Source organism: Mercenaria mercenaria, chromosome 15 (genome assembly GCF_021730395.1).
Source record: "Mercenaria mercenaria strain notata chromosome 15, MADL_Memer_1, whole genome shotgun sequence".
Classification (NCBI taxonomy): domain Eukaryota; kingdom Metazoa; phylum Mollusca; class Bivalvia; order Venerida; family Veneridae; genus Mercenaria; species Mercenaria mercenaria.
The window spans coordinates 69,036,268-69,058,286 of record NC_069375.1 but is presented as its reverse complement, the minus strand read 5'-3'; the positions used below and the strand labels follow the sequence as shown (position 1 = coordinate 69,058,286).

At 33.8% G+C, this 22,019-nt stretch overlaps 1 protein-coding gene across 1 annotated transcript; it reads left to right on the top strand.

Moving 5' to 3' along the window:
- Positions 1 to 299: 299 nt before the first annotated feature.
- Positions 300 to 15,038, top strand: LOC123557556 (fibrinogen gamma chain-like). Its single transcript, XM_045349085.2, has 12 exons — positions 300 to 368; positions 543 to 597; positions 3,777 to 3,859; positions 5,658 to 5,729; positions 5,930 to 6,014; positions 7,211 to 7,305; positions 8,400 to 8,468; positions 9,073 to 9,223; positions 10,131 to 10,264; positions 12,472 to 12,568; positions 13,778 to 13,939; positions 14,754 to 15,038. Exons 1-12 carry the CDS (start codon positions 366 to 368, stop codon positions 15,002 to 15,004), a joined length of 1,257 nt encoding a protein of 418 aa, XP_045205020.2. The 5' UTR covers positions 300 to 365; the 3' UTR covers positions 15,005 to 15,038.
- Positions 15,039 to 22,019: the final 6,981 nt, after the last annotated feature.

Genomic DNA, 22,019 nt, shown 5'->3' with positions numbered 1-22,019 from the left:
CGTGGTGCGGCTCAAATCTTATTATCTTCTAAAATTAGACTATGTAACCACACAAGTATAGTAATAAATATTCTATACTATATTTGTGCATATAAATACATTGGATAAGTGTAATAATTAAATAGTATCCCAATTAAGATTAAATTAAATTGCACTGGAAAATTGCTGTCATTTTATTTAACAAAATTTGTCGCATAAAATTATGGTGTGCTATGTAAGATAATCTTAAGTATGGCCTTTGCCTAAAGGAGTGCAATTTGAACTAAAATAATGGCCTATCTTAACATTCTTATCTCTTTTTATTCATACATGTAATTATAAAATCCTCGTTTTATTTCAACGTGGACGGGCACTCGAGCTGGAATATGGTATAAACATAGTTTGTAAATGGATATTTATTTTATCATACCATTATCATTTACTTTTTTCTCTTTGCATTTATTCAGTGATTTATATAACAAGTGGCAAACCGTTGAAAATAAGAGCATGTAGATTTGTCAATCATATTGCTGGACAATCATGCATCATTTTCATGTTTTCAGGGAAGATCCATTTTGTGCCTGCTACTCGCAGTCTTTGAGGCTATACTCAACCCGGGTATGATTTTTAACCTTGCATAAAAAAGAAATATATACGATGCCATCATTTTCTAATATAATAAAACTCTTTCTTTATACCTGAGAACTTTCGGTCTGAAATACAGCTTCTATTTCACTAACTGATAAAAAAAACTGTATTCAACTTTCCATGACATACGGAAAAATATCAGTGGTGTGACTTCTTACTCTATTTGCGACTGTAAACTGTCTCCGATCAACACTTGTCGAATGCTTGGACTTACAATGAATAAGTATCATCAAATGAATTTAAATGACCCCATCTTTGATCATGAGTCAATGAATAAAGTCTTATTGAGCTTGAGACTCAAATCGGTTTCCGATCCATAATGAGGGTAGAATGCTTGAAATTACAGTCACCAATAGCGCAGAATAGTTGCCAGTAGTCAGTATATGAAGCGTTTTGTTTTATAGATAATTAGGTAAAATGTCAAGGTTACAGTGACCACGGAAAGAAAAGCAGTTTCCGTTTACTAGCGTTAGAATTATTGGACCAACACCTTTATGCCTGTGGCATGTAGTCAGTAACAGAAATTACTATTATTGCTTTTGGGTCGGTAAGCAAAAGATCAAGATAACTTTGACCTTGGGACAGAAGGTAGTTTATGATTAGTTCGAACTTAAAGAAGTAAAGTAATTATTGCCTGTGGTAAATAGTAAACCGTATTGTTTTGGGCATCAGTGATGGAAAGGTAAAAATGACTGTTTCCAATAAATAACTAGAGAAAGTATGTGATAAGTGTTTGTACGATGGGTGCTTGTTGTCAGTAGATTGGTGTTTTGAGTATTGCTCTTGCGATCACTTTGTCATCTTTAAACCGATTCATGATCAATAACAAGAAAATGTTTTTTTTATTCTGTGACTCTCACGTTTCATTTCGTGATTGCATGTGGTAAGTAAAAACCTTTACTGTTTTTGGATTAAGTAAATTAAAGTCAATGTCACAGTAAATTTAAGACTTAAAATAACTGGAGAATACTTCTAAACTTACCGCTGTTAAACTACAAAGCCTGATTTTCTATGGTCGTAGTTGCCAGTTTCGGATCAAAAGATCCATTGACACAGCATGCCTGATACTGAATAGTTTATGCAAAGTTACGCCGTTCCTGCCAATATTGAGAATATATGTTTTACAAACAGTTCTTGCTTATTATAGAGTTCGTTTATAAATAATAAGCAAGTGCTTTTAACGTGAGTGATGTAGTATTTTCTATCTACGCTGTGCTGACTATATACAACCGAGTATGCTGAAACTGAAACTGAATGATTTTATTAAAAGCCTTTTTCTATACAATGACATGTTCAATGGCGTTGTACATAATAATAATAATAATAATAATAGTAACTTTATTTAAACAAAACAGTCATGACCAGCTACTGCCCCATATTGCCGAATACCAGTGGTTAAAGCCTTACATGGTACACCCAGACGGGCTGCATATAGAGGTTCTACCCCCTGATTATTGGTGACATCAACTATTTTTTTCTTATAAATGAAATACCACACACTTCCCTACCCATAGAGTCTGTACCAGCTAGTACATTTAATTAACAAACCTTGAAAATATAAGTGTTGAAATGTAAAAACTTACAAAAGTTTAAAAACTAAAAAAAAATTGCGAACATGTTTTGAATACGTTGCATCTTACGCACCACACCGTTAGCTACACCATACAGTATGACACTGCAGTAATCAAGATGTGATGCTGTTGGTTTCCTTGTTCTATTTTACGCATCAAAATTAACTTATTATTGATTAAGCTTCTGTCAAAACTGAAGTGACATGTAGTGGTCGTAAAAGTCACCATTTTCTTGGAATCAGTGTTATTTTTTTCTAACTGGTTGGAATGAAGGAGTTTATTCAATAGTGTTTTATTTAAAGTTTCTTTTAATCAAAGAATTTCTCAAAGTTAGAAGTAAATCAATTTACATATTCAATACAGTTCAATTAAATATACTTGCATTAAACATGTTATCCCCATTTAAGCTTGAAACAACATGATACATTAGACACACTGAAAGGACAATGATTTCATTTTATATCATACATTATACTCATTATATATATCCTTGCAAAAGAACACAGATAGCTTTAGATAAACAAAGAAAGTTGTTAGTTCATCGCAAAGAAATTGACATAATATTTATAGATTTACACAAGTTTTGTTCAACTTTCTGATTACTCACTGTTTACCAATTGGGAAACATTTGCGTGATGGCCAAGTGTTCCGATAAAGTTATAGATACATTATTTTCAGATCTCTAAAGCTAGGAATAGTCTGATGCTAATTTTCGTTTATTCAAAATTCGTATTCCTTGGTACTTCAGTGTAATGTCCGCGTAATATTACAAAATCATGAGGTGATATCCGGAACTTCATTATTGATGCTCTGCATTAAAGGCGGATAATCAGATTTTGGCCATGTAACGGATTTGTTAAAAACTTTAGCATCTGATCTTTTACACTCATTTATGTTCACTTAACACTTAATACAAATTAGATTTTCACTGGAGGTATTTTTAAAATTTCATTTTCCTATCCTGGTTGCCCAACCAAGATAGAGTTATTTTATCATAAGTATAAATTTGATAAACATATTTTGCCTAAGGAAATGTATAAATATTAGACATATTGTAATATATTTGTAAAATATTTGCATTAAAAATCATGTAGTTAGATGGAATTCATTAGATACGCAAGTTTGAAAAATTATTATTACCTCCCTTTGCCTATCTTGGTTGCGCAACCAAGATAGATTGGAAATAAATGAATTCAGAAGCTACACACAGCTTTTAAACTTGCATTTTGGTTCAGATTGTTCAATAGTTGATATGTCTATCAAATGCAAATGTAAAACTAGACATTGTATCGAAATAAAAAGAAATACCCAGCTTTTTATATACTTTCATATTAAAGGGGAGTAATTACAAAATTTTATAAAAATAATAAAATATACATTTCAAATAGGAATCTAACTCTATGTAATTGGTCTTTTTGTTCCTTAAATAATTCTCTACCAGAATATACAAAAAGTAAAAAATGTCATTAAATGTTGTTTAAATGTGATTGACCACCTTTAAGGTTCTTGTATAAAATCAAGATACTTTTGTAGCTAAATTTCATGCTTAACCAAGACGAACGTATACCCTTATTACAGCAATGTCGTTGACGTGCTTACAGTGCAGCAATATCCCACGACCTTTACATTGTAGAACAGTTGTTGACTGCTACGAAGGAGAGGTGAGTCAAAAGTTGACTCCGTTTGTATCATAATCTAACTAACCGGCAGGCCATTTTATAGACTTCTGAAATAAATACTAGTTTTCCTTTTTAAAATTTTGACTTCTGACCAGCAAAATTTAGTGATGAACTATAAACCAGCCAGTAGCACAAACTTTGGACTGGCGACTTATGAAAGGTGTCATATAATAAAGGAAGTTCAATTTAGAGATAAAAGTAGCCGACATTATGTTATCAATGTAAACTTCTGATCAGAGTTATACTTGTTAACTAACTAGAACAATAAACGAATTCCTTTCGTAATGAATGTAACATACCATTTTCATTTTATTCACTGTAATTGCCGTTTCTCTCAATTTTAGATACATTCGCTCTAACATTATTTTATATTCCTCGCCATGCAGCTTTTTATTTATAACTGGAGGATTGTTTTCACACAAAAAAAAAACGTATGTCTCCCACCATAAACCATGCAGAATGTGTAAAATGTCACAAATGAAGGGTCATAACTCCAGTGGCTAAAATATACACATCTAGGCTTGGCAGCAGTAATCCTGTGAAGATTGTTGAAATTCCAGCCAGTGGTATAGTAGAAGTAGGACCGATACAAGCATTTGACAAATAAGGGTCATGACTCCACTAAATATCATTCATTGAGAATGAGACAATAATGTGAGCAACTACGCTTCAAACTAATTAATTGTGAGGTTTTGGTGAAATTCAGCCTAACTGTATACAGTAAGTAATGTAAACACTACTATTACTACTAATATGATAAATCAAGGGCCGTAACTCTGCTGAAAATCACTGAACCGGAACAAGCTAATCATATATAACTATGCTTGGCACTTACAGCACATGTAAGATTTAAGGGAAATCAGCCTAATGTTGAAAGCAAAATTGCCAAAAATATCATAAAATATGACAAATAGAGGGTCATAATTCCCCTGAAAACCACTGAGCCGATACATGTCGAAAATATGCATAATTAGATCGACACTGATCACTCCTTTAAGAGTAAGTGGATACCCGCCCTATTATATAAGGGAAGTGGTAAAGACACCATAAAATTTGACAAATCAAGGGCCATACTTCTGCTGGAAAACACCCGTTGGGAACCGGGACATGCCGACTAGATGCACAAATAGGAAATACCGGTCGGTAGTCAAAACACCATCAAATTTAATCAAAGGCCATAACTCCGCTGTAAATCATCGAACCGGAGCATGCCGACTATATACACAACTAGGCTCCCAATGGTGTCAGAGGAGATGCAAAGACAAAATTCAATATCAAATCAATATGTGTCTCCCACTTAATAATATATACTTACCAAATCTCAATTTCAGTTGCAGGTCCTTGTTAATACATATGTGGGTTATAGGTAAATAAATGTATAACAATTTGATCCCCTGTGTCTCATGCACTATACACTTTCACTGGAAGTAATTAGATACAAGTGGTTTGGTTGCAGTTTACAACATTCAGCAACACATAGTATATAGTTATTTACAGTAGTATAATCATTTCCTTAACGCCACAACTACCCATGCAATGCGCAAGGTTGACGCGATAGCAGGTGCGCGACTGCCTAATTGCATTCTATGATAAGGCTGTTGATGTTGATAACTCATTGATGTTTAACCTGTTCTATAATTTAAAATGTTTTGTTAAAGCATTTTTGAATTATTTACTACAGGTGTTTTTTATATTTTAACAAAACGTTTGAGGTACGGTTTTATGGTATATGCACTTTTAAAAGAATACATGTAATTATGTTATTAAGCTGTATTTTAAGATGTGTGGCATTGAAAAAGTCAAAAACAATTTTGGAGAGGATGTATACAACGTTGGTTGCATGTCAAAATCGGTATGTTATTTCAAACATACAGTTTTCTAAAGTTACAATAATAACACATGGAACTTAAATCATAGCTACAATATACTTTTTATCAAAACTGAAGAAGCGTGTTTATTGTGAAAATATCATTAATTTGTTCTAATTATCGTTTATTTGTTACACAAATCTAATTACTACTGGTTTGCTTTGATAAAGGTCTTTTTTTACAGAAGTGTTCACAGTCCAACGGGACAAGAGACTGTACGGAGTGTTGCTCATCTAACCTCTGTAATGTGAAAGGTTGTGGGGAACAAGGTTTATGCTTTATATTTTAAATAGTAACCGAAAACTGTTAGTTGGTTGGTTGAAGTTAATCACTCAGCCTCGCCGATCGCCTCTGTCTGAATTACTAGTCTTATGGACACGGGAAGAAGTAGGTAAAGTCAACAGGAAACGATGCTAAGTTAATCAGCAGTTTTACATTTGTAGATATATGGTTAATTAACATTTTTAAGAATTTCGGCATTTAAACGTGTATAACTTTAAGAACTTAAGAATATAGAACACCAAAAATACCTTTACAGTAATAAAAAACTTATATCTATCGAGCAAGCTTAGATATGTTCCGTATTCTGAAATACCTTTACACTGATAAAAAAAAACTAACATATATCACTCAAGCTTAGATATGTACCGTAAATTCATAACTCTTAATATAACAGACATTTGATTTAAATGGAAAGGCATTCGCAAACATGCTTGAATAAGAAATTAACTGCTGCTAGGCATAATGTTGTAATGGTGTAATGCAGCCATAGTTTACCCACTGGTAGGTTGTTGTTCGTTATTAACTTGTCCGAAAACTTTTAGTACATGATTGTACCCTTTTCTGCAATAAAAATATAAAACTTTGCCAGATGTGTGGAAATGTGCTTATTTTCCCATATTTTCTGAATCCTTTGATTAAGACTGAGTTCATTTACAAACAGTTTACAACTGGTTACTCTGATTTTAAACATTATAAAATGTCATCGCCAGTTAAATAGACAAATAAATTGAAGCACTCTCTTAAAACCTTTTATATGTATCATTTTAATGCATCAAAAAGCCTTTGAAAAGATCTAGATGTGGCAGAGACCATTTCGCCTGAATAACTGCTAGTTTGTGATTTTTAAGTATTTCATATAAATTGTATTCCAGTTACACAATGTCGATTGACGCAATTATCAAATATTTTAAGGAATTAAATTTACAACAACACTAAGCACTTAATTAAGCTATAAATGTACCAAGACCAATAGATATACTCGGAAATGTTGAACGATTTAAGTAAAAATTGTGTTTATTTTGTGTTTTAGGTCGTTCAAAATCTTCAGCTTCTATGTGCGCTGTTAACCCTTCTTAAATTTATTCTCGAAGACACTTCTGCTAATGTCAACCTTTTTATGTATTTTTACCAAAGTTTAATTGTTTACCTCTTTCTTTCTTTGATTCATTCTCATATATTTTAGGATACCCTAAAACGCGAGGTCCCATATGTTACAACTGTAAAGTATATACAGATTCTGCGAAATGTCATAACATAGAATTCTGCGAAGCAGGGGAAGTAAGTAATGCCACTACTTAATGCTCATGTCAACAGTAGATAACTGTTAGAAACGTTTACAGATGTTCTAAGATAATTTCAAGCTGGAAATTACCAAATAATAAGGTAATTCTATGTAAACAACATATTGTCGTTAAAAGCATTGATGAAAATGTGACGTGTGTATGCTTGTTGTTTTCCTTGTTTGTTTCGTTCAAACTTACTTGACACTGATATATTAATATCTTAATATGACTTAACAGAAGATGGCTGGGTGTCCCTCCGAGCAATAGTTTAGTTACATGCGGTTCGAGCCAAAAGCGTTTAATGGCAAGTGACTCAAACTAAATGCCCTTTTCCACTCATCCAAGACAACAACTAACTTATGAGGTCGTTGGTTAGAACCTAACTGATATCACAGTTTCGTTCTCTCTTATTATCTTATTTTATGAGAATGATAAAGTATGTTTGTTTTGTTCGTTTTGGGTTTAACGCCGTTTTTAACAGTATTACAGTCATGTAACGATGGTCAGTTAACCTAACAAATGTTCCTGGATTCTGTACCAGTACAAACCTGGTCTCCGCAAGTAACTGCAAACTTCCCCACATGAATCAGAGGTAGGGGACGAATGATTTCAGATAAAATCGTGAAGGAGAACATACGCCCCGCCCGGGGATCGAACTCACGACCCTGCGATCCATAGACCAACGCTCTTCCTACTGAGCTAAGCAGGCGGGCTTTTGAGAATGATAAAGAGTTATATAAAACTAATCTTTTCAAATATACAAGCATCCATTTCAATCAAGATAATAAATCGGATTTCTAATCAGGCTGACTGAGTAAAAAATAAAAATAATGGTATGCATAATACCCGAAGTCTATCATACTGTCATCAAGCCAAACGTTGTAAGCCAATAGGGCATTTTGAGGAAAAACGTTTTCTTTGCCATGTGTTGACAATTCATTTACAATCATGTTTAAGTCAAACGCATGACAATGAAGTAATCGCTTTTATTTTGAAATAATAAAACAAATCTTTTATGTTGTTATGGTATTTAAAGTGATCGGAAATCTTACTTCAACTGTAGTATTTTGACGATATAAATCTTTTTAGCTGTGTATGTTCAATGCAAGAAGAGAATTCAGTGAGACTGTATATACCAGTGCCTGTGCAAATGTTCATGTGAGTTTGAGGTTTACATTAGTAGTATTTTTATTCTTCAAACTACATGTATATTGTATATGAAAATCAATAAACCAGGTGATCTAAAAAAGTTATATACTAGTAACTGTTATAGTTTATACCTATCATGAAGGTGACTTAATGTGACTAATCTTTAAAAGCGAGATATGTTATGACCTTTGAAGTATGTCTTGGAATAACGAGAAATTAAGATGGCACATATGATCCCTTTAAAGGACAGCCACATACTCTATAACATATTTACCTCGTTTCCGTAAAGCCTAAAGTGTACATACAGCTATTAAATTGTCATATTAGATAAATGGGTCGAAATGGAACCAACACTAACTTCTATGTTCAGCGCTGAGTGTACGCACGAACTGAATGTACTTATTAAACCTATGTTAAACCTAACCCTACACTTCAGTCATTATATTATACACACGTTGCGTGCGGACATCAAATAGGGACGATTTGATATTGGCGTAACTTCTACTGCCGATTAAGCTATTGTTTACTTGGTTTAAGAAATGTTTTCAAAACAAGGAACATGTCATTCAGACCTGTTTGCTATTTAACTACATTTTTTATCTGTCAATCTCAGAATTGCGAACAAGAAAATTTGGAAATTATCGGACGAGACCTTGAAAATCGTAATGGTGATTACTCTCGATCTGTCAAGGAGCATGTGTGCCATCATTGCTGCAAGCAGGACTTATGTAACAGAAATTGTATGGGGACTATAAGTGCAACAGGTAGAGTGTGAATTATAACAGAAAAAACCTACTTTAACTTTGTATTTCAGAGACATGCTTGCCCTGTTGATCAGTGAGTGTTTTCGGTATTACAGGTAATGGTTATACATCAACTACAACTACACAATTTGTAAAACTAACTAAACACGACCGATAAGAATTGATACTTTCTATTAACGCAGTCTATCAAAACCACCACCACCAACAACAGTTAATTTGTGGTATGTAGTCCGCAGACATTTATACAAAATGCATGTACATAGACGAAATTAAACAAAAAGACAAAATGGTACAATAAACACCTAAAGGAACGTATCAGGTTACCACCTGTGTATAATCAGTGGCAAAAAAAAGAAAACAACACTGAAAACCAAATGATCTGCACACAAATTCTCGTTCTTAATCCCAGGCACAACACTTTTTGCATCATTTAAAGATCTCAGTGTCTCAGTTTACGAGATTCAATACCCATTGCATTACAGAAATAGAAGAAGTTTGTAGATTGTCATCTTATGGATTGAAGCGAAATATAGCTCTTGAAATTGTGTTATCATTTTTGAAAAAAAACTTACTTTTAAGTTCCCATTAACGCCTCGGCGATTATTCTTTTAATTCGTATTTAATCTCACTATGATAATAAAGAAACAGGCACCATTGGAATTATCTGGTTACTTTATGTTTTCGAAAGCAGATACTGTCGGATACTATGAGATATCTGATTTGTATATACATTTATAGAAAACATAATTATAATAGAATAAATAAATTATGCAAGTATATCATCTTGACATCTTAGGTAAGCAGCTTACCAAAGTGTATGTGTATTTTTGTCTTTAGACAATCCGTTTGATAAAAAATGTATACATGTTTTTCGCTTTACCAAACATGTATGATTTGTTTGATGAAGGTGCACATGATTGCAAGGACGTATTAAAGCAAATTCCCAACGCAAGAAGCGGGATATATGATGTTACCTTATGGAGGACAGACAGGAAAATAACAGTTCTCTGTGACATGGATACTGATGGAGGGGGTTGGACGGTACAGTATTATGCCAAACATAAAACAACATTGGTATATAATTTATAATGAATAGTAGAAAGATCAGTTTTCTTGGTGTGTATCTAAGCATCAGAAGTGACTCTGTTCTTCCATCATACATGTATTTTCGATCTACTTTTGAAATACTTATTATGAAATCAAGCAAAGAAAAAAAAAGGTAAGGGGAGACTGCACACATCCAGAACCAGACATCGCAAAATTGTTAAATAACATATAGAAACTGAAGTGAAAAAAGTAGATGGGTTGCTTATACATTCCATCAACAAGTACATTTGAATTATACTAATATATTAAAATGTGAATGTGGTAGTAAAACGAGACAGAGACATTAAAAGTATTTAAGATAAAGATATTGCGGGTTTAAAATTAAAACAGATGTAACTTTTTTTCAAAAATGGTAAAAATGGTAAAAATCGCCAACTTAGATATTGAGGTACTTTGAGCCTTTGAGCTGAAAATATTCAAATTTATCTTGCCTCCTACAAGTTTCTTGCATTTCTATTGGTCAATAGACGTCACGTGGAGACAGGATATATTCCATATCCTGCTAGTATATTTCAGATATGAATTTTGATTGAAACAAAATGGCTGCCACACTGCTAGCTTAATTGAATCAAGCCAGATTATTTGTTAGCTCTAGTGATAGTATCGTTTCCGAGAGTAAATTTAGTGTTTTCTTGCCGATTTTATTCTACGTAAGTTGAGGCTCATGAAGTTTGACGAAAGTTAGCCGTAAATGCGGAATAACTCTGTATGGAATACACGGACGTTGAAATCTTGTTTTGGGAGTTAAATAGTTAAATCATCGTGAAATAAAGGAATTGACATATTTGTTGCACAGCAGTTTGTTGTAGGATCATTTAATCTACGTGCAAGATAAATGATTTAACAGGAAACGGGATGAAAGCCGAAGTATCAAGACATTTATGACATCGTGATATCCGGTAACTTTCGAAAGGATGGAACAAGAAGTTTTTTAGTGTTTCTAATCTAAACCTGTTCATAATCATTGTGCATTTTATGGCTGGTGTAAGTTAACTAGTGATGAACAAACAAATGATTTGTAGGATTCCAGTCTGCACTGTAAGTAGCTTTGATAATTTACAAAATGTGTTGATTACTGTATAGCATGTAAATAAAGGGTAGTCGGCAAGATAAAATCGTTACACTGCTTGTTGGTGACAGGATACGGGATATACGCTGTCTCGAAAATCCATATCAGGCTCGAGTTTCGCTTTCGCCTGTTATGGATTTCCTCGACAGCGTATATCCCGTATCCTGTCACCAGCAAGCAGTGTAACTAATAATGTCAACAGATACCAAATACAATATTATGATATCTTTAATAAAGAAATGCTTTTTATGTCCGCAGAAATATAGCAACTTATTGGTGCACATTTGATTAACGTTTGTGGATGAAAGACTGCTATTTATATACGAATCCCTGTTTATCATAAAATGATCAATCAAAAGTGTTTATGTTATATCATATTGAAAAGGTTGTGGTGTCATAATTAGCTGGTATAAATTATTTTATCATGCGGATGATAATCTCTCTATATAACTTCAAAGCAGTAATATTCTTTTCTTGCGAAGAATGGGCAATAAAAGTCATTACTTGTACGTTTTAGATAAGTTGGCGTTTCGACGTATGTATTTTTTACATACCGAAAAAGAACATTCTTCCTCCAATTTGAAGTTACTCCAATACTAAAAAAAACGTAGGACAGCCAAAGGTACCATTTTTTTCAACCAACGGAAGTGGACTGAGCCAGGTTTGGCAGTGATAACGTATCTCGCTATTCTACCTCTCCTTGCGGATTTTGCCATTTTCATTGTTAGCCTGGCTCAGTCCGCTTCCGCTGTTTGAAAAAAAAGGCGTCAGATCTTCCTTGTCTTTTTTAATACTGTCGGAAAAATCTGATTATTTAATAAAGCATTAAAATCGAAAGTTGGGGGATTTTTTTTTTTTTTTTTTTTTTTTTTTTTGGTAACTATTATATGTAACTAATTCAAATATGAGAAATAAGGGTCAAATTACAGCGGGTAGTAACACGACGGCTATATTCCAGCCTCTGGGTACATGTGAAAACAGCCACAAATCAAACATTGGTGAGTAGTTTGGCTGTTCAGTCTTACATTTGATATCTGTGAATTTCATGATGAACACGTGACACACTTTGCAGGTATTTCAGAGGCGTGTAAATGGTAGTGTTGATTTTAACAGAAACTTTTCCGAATATGAAAATGGATTTGGAAGTCTTAACGGGGAATTTTGGCTAGGTAAGTTAGTTACACTTTTTTGTACAAATTTAAAGAGTACTTCAGTAACGTCACATTTTGCAAATTCTGTTAAGTGCTATGTTTATCTCAAGATTGCAGTTTTCAAAATAAACATTTTAGAAAACGAGAAAAATCAATTGCTGCACTGATGGTGTTTATTTATTGATAATCCTCCAAATACATACATTTGAAGGGTGTTATTCGCTTTTTTGATGTATCAAAAGTAATGTCCTGTGTAGTGAAATGATTATTAACACACAATGCGCCTGCCTAGAATATTCTATAAATGTAACAAATATTTCGGTAACCTATTTTGGTACTTTGTCAGTTTGATCTTGTATGCTTTCTACAAAACTGCCTCTACGTTCTTTTTTATTCATGATAAAAAAAACTGCTGTATAAATGCGGATTTCACATTGAATAGCATCACTGAATTGCTATTTAACATACAATCTAGGCGGTAAGGAGAACGTATAACAATTTGATAACAAACAATCTTAATTTAGAAAAGTTCTAATTAAGTTAGTTCTGCATGATTTGATCGAAATTCTTTTTCTGCAATGTAGAATTTGATTAAACTCCGATTTTTCCAAACTTCAGAATATACCTAGAAATTTCAGCAAATAAAAAGGATAGGGCCGTGTGCTTGATTTTTGCCAGACTGATTTGAAAAAATTCGATCTCACACATTTTTTATAATGCGAGTCCATGGGAAAATAGCAACTTTCATAACATTTTCACGAATAGAAATTTTTCCACAATGTAGATTTTAATGAAACTTCTCACAGTCGTAAATAAACACATGGCCTATATATAATATAGTGAAATAAATGTAGAGGTCCGTGCGATATTTGGCCATGATTATAGTGAGCCGCCTATTTGAAGCTAATTTTAAGACGTTATTTTGAATTAATTAACGTATCAGATGTTTTAATATCATATTTTAACTTCAGAAAGATAGAGACTGTTACAATTTAATAAATTTATTCTCAGGTTGCCTTTAATTCATAAACTGATTTTCATTTCCGTACGCCGAATCCAGGCTTTATTCTGCGTTTTCCGGATAAATGACGTTACGCCATCACTTCCGGTTTATCAAACGTGCAGAACTACCTCAATGTGATTAGAATAATACGATTATGTCAAACTGTTTACGTCATAAAAATGGTAACTATAAGTTTGATGCATCTGTTTAATTTAAACATGCAGGACTGAACAAAATTCAGGAATTTACTGGAAGAGGGGTATCAGAATTAAGACTTGATCTAGTAGCAGCAAACGGAACACATGCGTATGAACTCTTCCAAAATTTTAGTCTAGGAATAGCACCAAGTTACAAACTTCATTTCGAGCGAGGCACTGGCACAGCAGGTAAGCTTAACTCACTGGAAATCAATGAAATAACGAGTTTATCTTGTACAACTCTGAACGCCGTTCATTTTGGGCTTTCATCTCTAAATTACTATTCATAGAAACAAACAATACGATCATGACAAATGTGCATGGTATTTCTAATCTGTTTTATATATAATACATACACCAACATACACAAAACTGTTTATCATTGCACTTACTGAAATATTTCATTTTACCAAACTATAGTGAATTATTCCATTTTGAAAATGGATCATAAATCCAAATTGAATTGACACAGACAAATGCTTTAAGAACAAGGAAGGAAATTTAACCTCTTGTCAGTCTGAAATATTTACTAGCGTTTTTGTTATTGCTGTATTGTTTGCTATTTTTGCTTTATGCATTTTAACGACTTGACACTAATTTGTATTTTATTTCTTTCTTTTTTCTTATTAGTTAGACTCTTACAATGGCATACATTGAACAATTAGTGCAAATCATTCTGTCGGTTTGCTAGATTTAAGATGCAAAATATTGTATTTTCTAAAATGTAAGAATTTATTAACACAGTGTTGGTACTCTTGATCTTATAAAAAAAACTAGAGAGTAAGATATATTAAAACATCATTTAAGCGACTTAATTTGTATATAGGTGCTATTGAAATTTGAATAACTGATTAGAAGACGGTTTTAGCAAATAGATGATACTACAAACCTTATATCAAAATTTGTATAAGTTTGATAATGCCATGCCTAAATTATTCATAATTGTTTTAAACGATAAATATGCATTTATTGAACGTGAGGATATTTCTTTTTCACATTTAAGGAGATGCACAGGGTCTTTCATATAGCAGAGGCTACAACTTTATCACACCTGAAAAAGATAACAGTTTTGGTTGTGCAAAGAAAAGCCAAAGCGGATGGTGGTTTTACGGATGTTTGTATACTAATCTTAATGCAGAATATCTTACACCTGGTTCCAATGCTGCTCGCGACGCTGGATTTGAATATTTTGATTTTACAAATGGGGAATCTCTACGGGAATCAAAAATGATGCTGAGAATGAAACATTCATGAAAATAAAAGTGAATAAATTCATCTTATGTTTAAATGTACGTGATGTTTAAATTTTCTGAAAGGTACAAGTAGTATATAGTAAATTGACAACTGCATCATTTCCTGTGCATGTGCAAATGTCAGGTACTGTGATATTTACCGTGTCTTTGACCGACTTAGGTACATGAAAGTCTATAGAACGTCCGTGACAGATCTCGCAACGACCTGGTGCTTAAAACATTTTCTGGGTGCCAAGGGTATCTCCTGACAACTCATAGATTTTATGCAATTACTGATGTTATTTATTGAGATTTAAATAGCCCTCTTAAAAGTCAAGCGTTATAGGTTGCCTGATCAATTGTCCTGTGCTACCTGAAAACAGATAGACATTTAACGTATTATAAATCGTTGAGCAGAATCTTCAAGATTATTAATTTTGCAATAAAAAGAAATGTCCGAGATATACAGAACTGCTATATGCCGAGATGCATTCTTGATTGAAAGATGGGCTAAAATGCTGTAACGTGCAAGTCGTCTGTCCATGCAAGGAAAGCTAACACGATAGGAACTAACTCTAAAAAGGTTGCATATTGCATATATCAACGTCTGTCCATCTAGAAGGCCAAATGTAGAATATCCATCTGTTTTGAAAAAACAGCTGCGCATCCCAGTTCATGAATAGGTCAGCGCTATCCCTATCCAGCTATCCAACTAGTGTCAGTCGCGGAAGCTGTAATAACCATTAAAACTGTCAAGAAATGACAACCATACCTCCAAATCATCTGTTATTGAACTGGTCACTCTAAAATGATGTGAACTTTTAACCAAACTGCCATAAAATCATAGACTGAAGCAGCTCGTGCAGCGTTGCTTTCTTCTTATTTAGTAACGATAACACTTCCTGTTGTTACGATTTTAGTTTATCTGATATTCGCATCTGCATCAAATTGAGTTCAATTCTAGCCCTAAAAACATTAGTATTTGTGTCCGATATACGGTCTTTTTTTCAGCTAACGGTATGTTAATGAATTTGCATATATCTATAAAACAGGACAAATTGGCCATACATTCACCTGAATTAGAGTGAGCCAGACAAATATAATTATCCAAGTAATGAATCAGACTTTTGGATTTCCTCTTGTACTGGATCAGCTGTTGTAAGAAAGTAGCAACCTTTTCCCAAAGGCAGCATGAGATTGCACACTCATAGGTAAAGCCTTTTTGTAAAATAATCCTCTCCTAATTTGAAGCCTAACTACCATGTCTATAGAAGTGTACTAAACTGAGAACGAAGCCGGATCAATAAATCATTCAAACTTGAACAACGGATAGGAAATATGATGTTTAAGCCTCGAGCTACCATCTTTTTTGGCTACAAGATCTATCGTGGACTGCCAAAAAAAGGCTTTTCTTTAAAAGGAACAGCAATCCTGCTTAACTGCTCTTCCTTCATTACTTTTTCATAAGCTACAGCATGGTTTTGCTGAACGGAAATTAAATTCTGACAAGAAGTAGGGACTCTTGGACGCTGGTATTGTTATCGAAACCCATTTGTAAAACCCTCTAAAATTTCAGCTGCCACCTTTATATTTGGATACAAATGAAGATAGACCTTTAATACTGCTAAGGCAATAGGGGTATGGGCGAGGGAATGAAGGTCTAAGTGACCTTTTGTAGATGCCGATTTTGGCTATCTAATATTTTCCCGAGGTCCAAGTGACGAGTACCTAGAACAATATTGATTGGTATGTATGTGAATCTGTAAATAACACTTCCTAGAGTGCTTGCCATCACAACGCATACAGTTATGCGCTTACATACCAGCCAATTTAGTACAAATATCTTGAAAACTAAAGCCTTAACATTTTCTAGCGCGTGGCACCATAGATACTCATGTAAATTAAAAAATCACCAGTCCAGACCAGCAATGAATCAATCCTTTAGCTGGAGCCTTTAAATGAAATTTTAGATATTAATCTGCTTCAGTAACAAGAAAACTCTGACCTTGACTGTTATTAATGTGGTCTGGACGTATCAATACTGTTAAGTCTATACATTCGCCATTGACTATCTTAATTCTAATATTTGCTGACACGTGGTCACCCAAGTCGTTATAAATGTTTTCAATCAGAGCCAACTCTTCACCTTTTGTTCAACACTGTCTGACATTGCAGCGAATCATCAGCAAACACAGGACGAAGGTGTTCTGCAACAAGGCTCACCGCAAGCCCAAGTTATTGCGGTTCAGATCTACCGGTTGCGGGGCTGAAACGTCTGGCTGGCGTTACAGTGCGGCTGTATCATCTGGATCGTGTTACGGAAACTCATTGTGTTGCTTTTGATGTACTGGCCGTGGCATCATCTAGAAATATTTAATTCTTAACGTGACAATTTTGCTTTAAGTATATTAATAAATGTTAATTTGTCGCTAGTCCGAAACAAACTTTCTGATAGACAGGAAAGCGTGACAAATTTGCAATTTGGCAGCACATCAATTCGAATTCCGGTCACCAGCATACACAATGGCTATAGTGGATAATCAAACAATAGGGCTGAAACGGTCAGACAGTTTCCAAATGGGCTAAAATCAGCTCATCAATATAGTACATAAATCGTTAATTCAAAATCCAGTTATCATCACACAATACTCGTAGGTTCGCTTTTCAATATATCAACGTTTCTTGCAGTAAGACAAAGTATTTCAGCGCCGGCTGGACTATTGCTGCAGTAGTGAGTAGTAAATTTATCTATCCTTACTGACTGTGTTTTTAATGTTAACCATTCAAAGCCGGTTACTGAAGGAGTTCAAATCCTAATGTAAGGAACCGTTTTAGCTAATGTCTTGTTGGTATATGAACATACTTGTTGCAATTTAAACTCCTTTTGGGTCCTTTCAGTTGTGCATATGGAAGAAGGTCGTTTGCAAATATATGTAAATCTCAGGGTTGTTTTTGCTTCTATTCGAAGGAATCCTTGATTGGTTATACTTGCTGATGTTTAATATATGGACTTAATTATTGTATGCGCTTTTAGGTTTTATTAGGGAAAACATGTTGTATTTTGAGATTTTGTTTAGTGATTTAGGGAGATAGGCTGATATCATTTGCTTATTTATAATATAGTGTGTATTTATTGTAAGGATATATATGTGAAAAGAACTTAAACATCAAATTGATTAATACTTTTCTGTTATATAATACTTTGCAGGTAGCATTATGACTAGACGTAAAAAAAAGGTTATTTCCGGTATCCCGATCCTAAATGTTTTTATGGCCTTGGAAAATATTTTTTTCAACTTTTTCACAAAAAGTTCCAAAACTGTACTATTTATGCTTTAAACATGGTCAGTGATGTTAGAAATAAACTTACTGATGTTCCAAAGGCATAACCCCCTTATTTGTATTCATCGTTTTGACACAAAAAAAATCTGAAAGTCTCACTTAATAACAAAACTCCAAAAAGAAAAATTCTGTCCTACTTAGTAATACCCTAATTTTTGTTAGCACTTAACCGGAAAACAACTTTTTTAAGGCCCTATATGTTTAGTGACCTACAATCTAATACAGTGTAACTTCCGAAAACCGAACGACCTCCGGACCAGCCTAAAAGTTCGGTTTTTGGAAGTTTCCGGAATTCAGAAGTGGGAAAGTTTGTAGGCAAAGTGGACTTGGTGCACAAGAGTTGTTATATTACACGTAGGATGTAGGAGATTATTATGCTTTTTAATTTTACAATTTTATTAAAAGTAAATAATTAATTAATTAATTAATTATAAACATTAAGTATAATAAATACATAAATAACAAATATAAAAAGAAACAACATATCTTAAATAATAGCATTTTCGCAAATATTTTCCACTTACATTTTACCATCTTTGGAGTTCGGAGTTCGTCTACATTTCGTTAATGTTGACAATGCATAGTTCAATCGATGTAACTAAATGAACTAAAACACCTATCTTTCTTTCGTTCAAACACTAAAAAGTTTATCACACTAAGATATTTAATTTATCACGTTTTCATAAATTGAATACAAATGAAAGTTATCGCTAATTACTTCCTTTCTTTTGCATCTTATGATCATTGTGATTATCTAGCGTGTCAAAATAAACACGGACCGCTGATAGATAAACAAAAGAACATGTTGACAGCGTTTTTGGATAAACAGGTGACACTTTTAACTCAGCAAAAATTCTGCTGTTCGGTTTTCAGAAGTCAATTTTAGTGTTGAAATATAAACGGTTCTTCAAAAATCGTCCGGTTTTCAGAATTCGGAAGTTCCGGTTTTCAGAAGTTAAAAATATATAGAAATAAGAACAGAAAAAATCAGGACCTTGAGTTTCGTGCGGTTTTCAAAGGTTTCCGGTTTTCAGAAGGTCCGGTTTTCGGAAGTTACACTGTACTGGAGTATCGATGTATTAATTTGTATGTTATTGGAAGATGAGGTAAAAGAGCAAGTCGATATTCGAAGGTAATATGCATTATTAAATTTGTAATATGTCTTGCAAATTTATGCAGGTAATTATTTGGATGTTTCCCAGCTCGTTTTGATAATGTAATGCAGCGACTACACTGCGGGGTTAAATATAGACCTGTGTTAACACCCGTGCTAGCAGCGTAGCAGACAATTTCTGTATAAAAAGCGGTGAGTTATTCTGACTTTGTATACAAACAGAGGGCTTAAGTATCTTTACCAGACTTCATCTCGCTAAATAGCATTATCTTATAAACTGAAATAATTATATTACCGGCCCGGCCCAAACAAAAGAAGAGGGCCAAGATGGCCCTAGGTCGCTCACCTAAGAAACACTCCGTAACATTGTAAAACATGTTTGACCTAGTGATTTCATGGAAACAAATATTCTGACCAATTTTCATTAAGATTGGACCAAAAAATTGGTCTCTTGCGATAAAACAAGCATTTTCTTAGATATGACCTAGTTTTTGACCCTAGATGACCCATGTTCAAACTCGACCTAGATTTTATCAAGGCAATCATTCTGACCAAAATTCATGAAGATCAACTGAAAAATACAGCCTCTATCACATACATAAGTTTTTTCTTTGATTTGACCAAGTGACCTAGTTTTTGACCTCAGATGACCCATATTCAAATTCGACCTAGATTTCATTAAGGCAATCAACCTGACCGAATTTCATAAAAATCAATTGAAAAAAACAGTCTCTATCGCATACACAAGATTTTTCTTTAATTTGACCTAGTGACCTAGTTTTTGACCTCAGATAACCCATATTCAAAATCGACCTAGATTTCATCAACGCAATCACTCTGACCAAATTTCATGAAGATCAATTGAAAAATACATCCTCTATTGCATACACAATGTTTTCCTTCGATTTGACCTAGTGACCTAGTTTTTGACCCGAGATGACCCATTTTCGAACTCGGACTAGATTTTATCAAGGTTATCATTCTGACCAATATTCATGAAGAAGAATTGAAAAATACCGCCTCTATCGCATACACAAGGTTTTTCTTTGATTTGACCTAGTGACCTAGTTTTTGACCCGAGATAATCCATTTTCGAACTCGGCTTAGATTTCATCAAGGTTATTATTCTGACCAATATTCATGAAGATTAATTGAAAAATACCGCCTCTATCGCATACACAAGGTTTTTCTTTGATTTGACCTAGTGACCTAGTTTTTGACCCGAGATGACCCATTTTCGAACTCTGCCTAGAATTCATCAAAGTTATCATTCTGACCAATATTCATGAAGATTAAATGAAAAATACAGCCTCTATCGCATACACAAGGTTTTTCTTTGATTTGACCTAGTGACCTAGTTTTTGACCCGAGATGACCCATTTTCGAACTCGGTCTAGATTTCATCAAGGTTATCATTCTGACCAATATTCATGAAGATTAATTGAAAAATACAGCCTCTATCGCATACACAAGCTAAATGTTGACAGACGACGGACGACAGACGACAGACGCCAGACGACAGACGACGGACGACGGACGCCGGACATCGAGCGATCAGAAAAACTCACCTGAGCATTGCTCAGGGGAGCTAAAAATGGAATGAATCGGTGTAATAAATGGTGAATAAGATTTTTTAAAGTTTCGCTAATTCTTTGTCCTACTTTTTATTGACGCTATGGACGCCGCCATGTTAATAGCTGTGTCTAACTGCAAGATGTTAAATCCATTTTCATTTACTTCAGATACTTAAAATGAAATTCTAACGCTTGATTGGCGGACCAATTGTCGGCATACTTCTGTTTTATCCGTTATACATTCAGTAAGGCTATATTTCGGATATTTCCCTTCGGAAACCTTTGTTTGTACAACAAACAAATGTTAGTATAGACACTCACCATCTCTGCGGGCAAACGAGATTTGATATTACCGGCTCTAATGACTATAGCTAGCATATTCGTTGCCTGGCTAAACATAGACTGTTTCAATAATGTCCAATCAGTGCATGTTTAACTTTTTTAAATTTTTCCTATACCTATTGCAACTTTTAATTTTTGGAACCAAAACAGCGCTTTTAACACCCCAAAAGATAAACTTTCAAACACTAGATTTATAGATAGTGAATAACAGGCTACTGTCTCCTGATACCAATGTTATCAGGTCGAGGTTGATATGGGCTGGAAGCGCTTAGGGAACCAAACCCCTTTCGCCCATATCTGCCGAGCCTGATATCATTGATATAAAAAGACAGTTGTCTGTTATTCTATTTATCATGAAACACATACAACCTGCCTAGAACAACATATGTCCTCATGTCTGAAAAATTGACTTCGGGAGCTAAAAATAAAGTAATTCATATTTTAGGGGTTCACGTGTTATTTTTTTTTGTTTTTTTTTTTTATATTGTATTTGCTTTTATTTCACAACAGTTTTGAAGTACACATCTTCAGATAAAAAAATGAGGTATAGATCTTTAAAAAAATCTGAGTAGTTTTTTTGAGATATGTGTTTTTGAAAACCGGAGATGCGGTGAAATTTTGTAATAATTTTCACTACATAAATATCAAGTAAAAATGGGACCAAA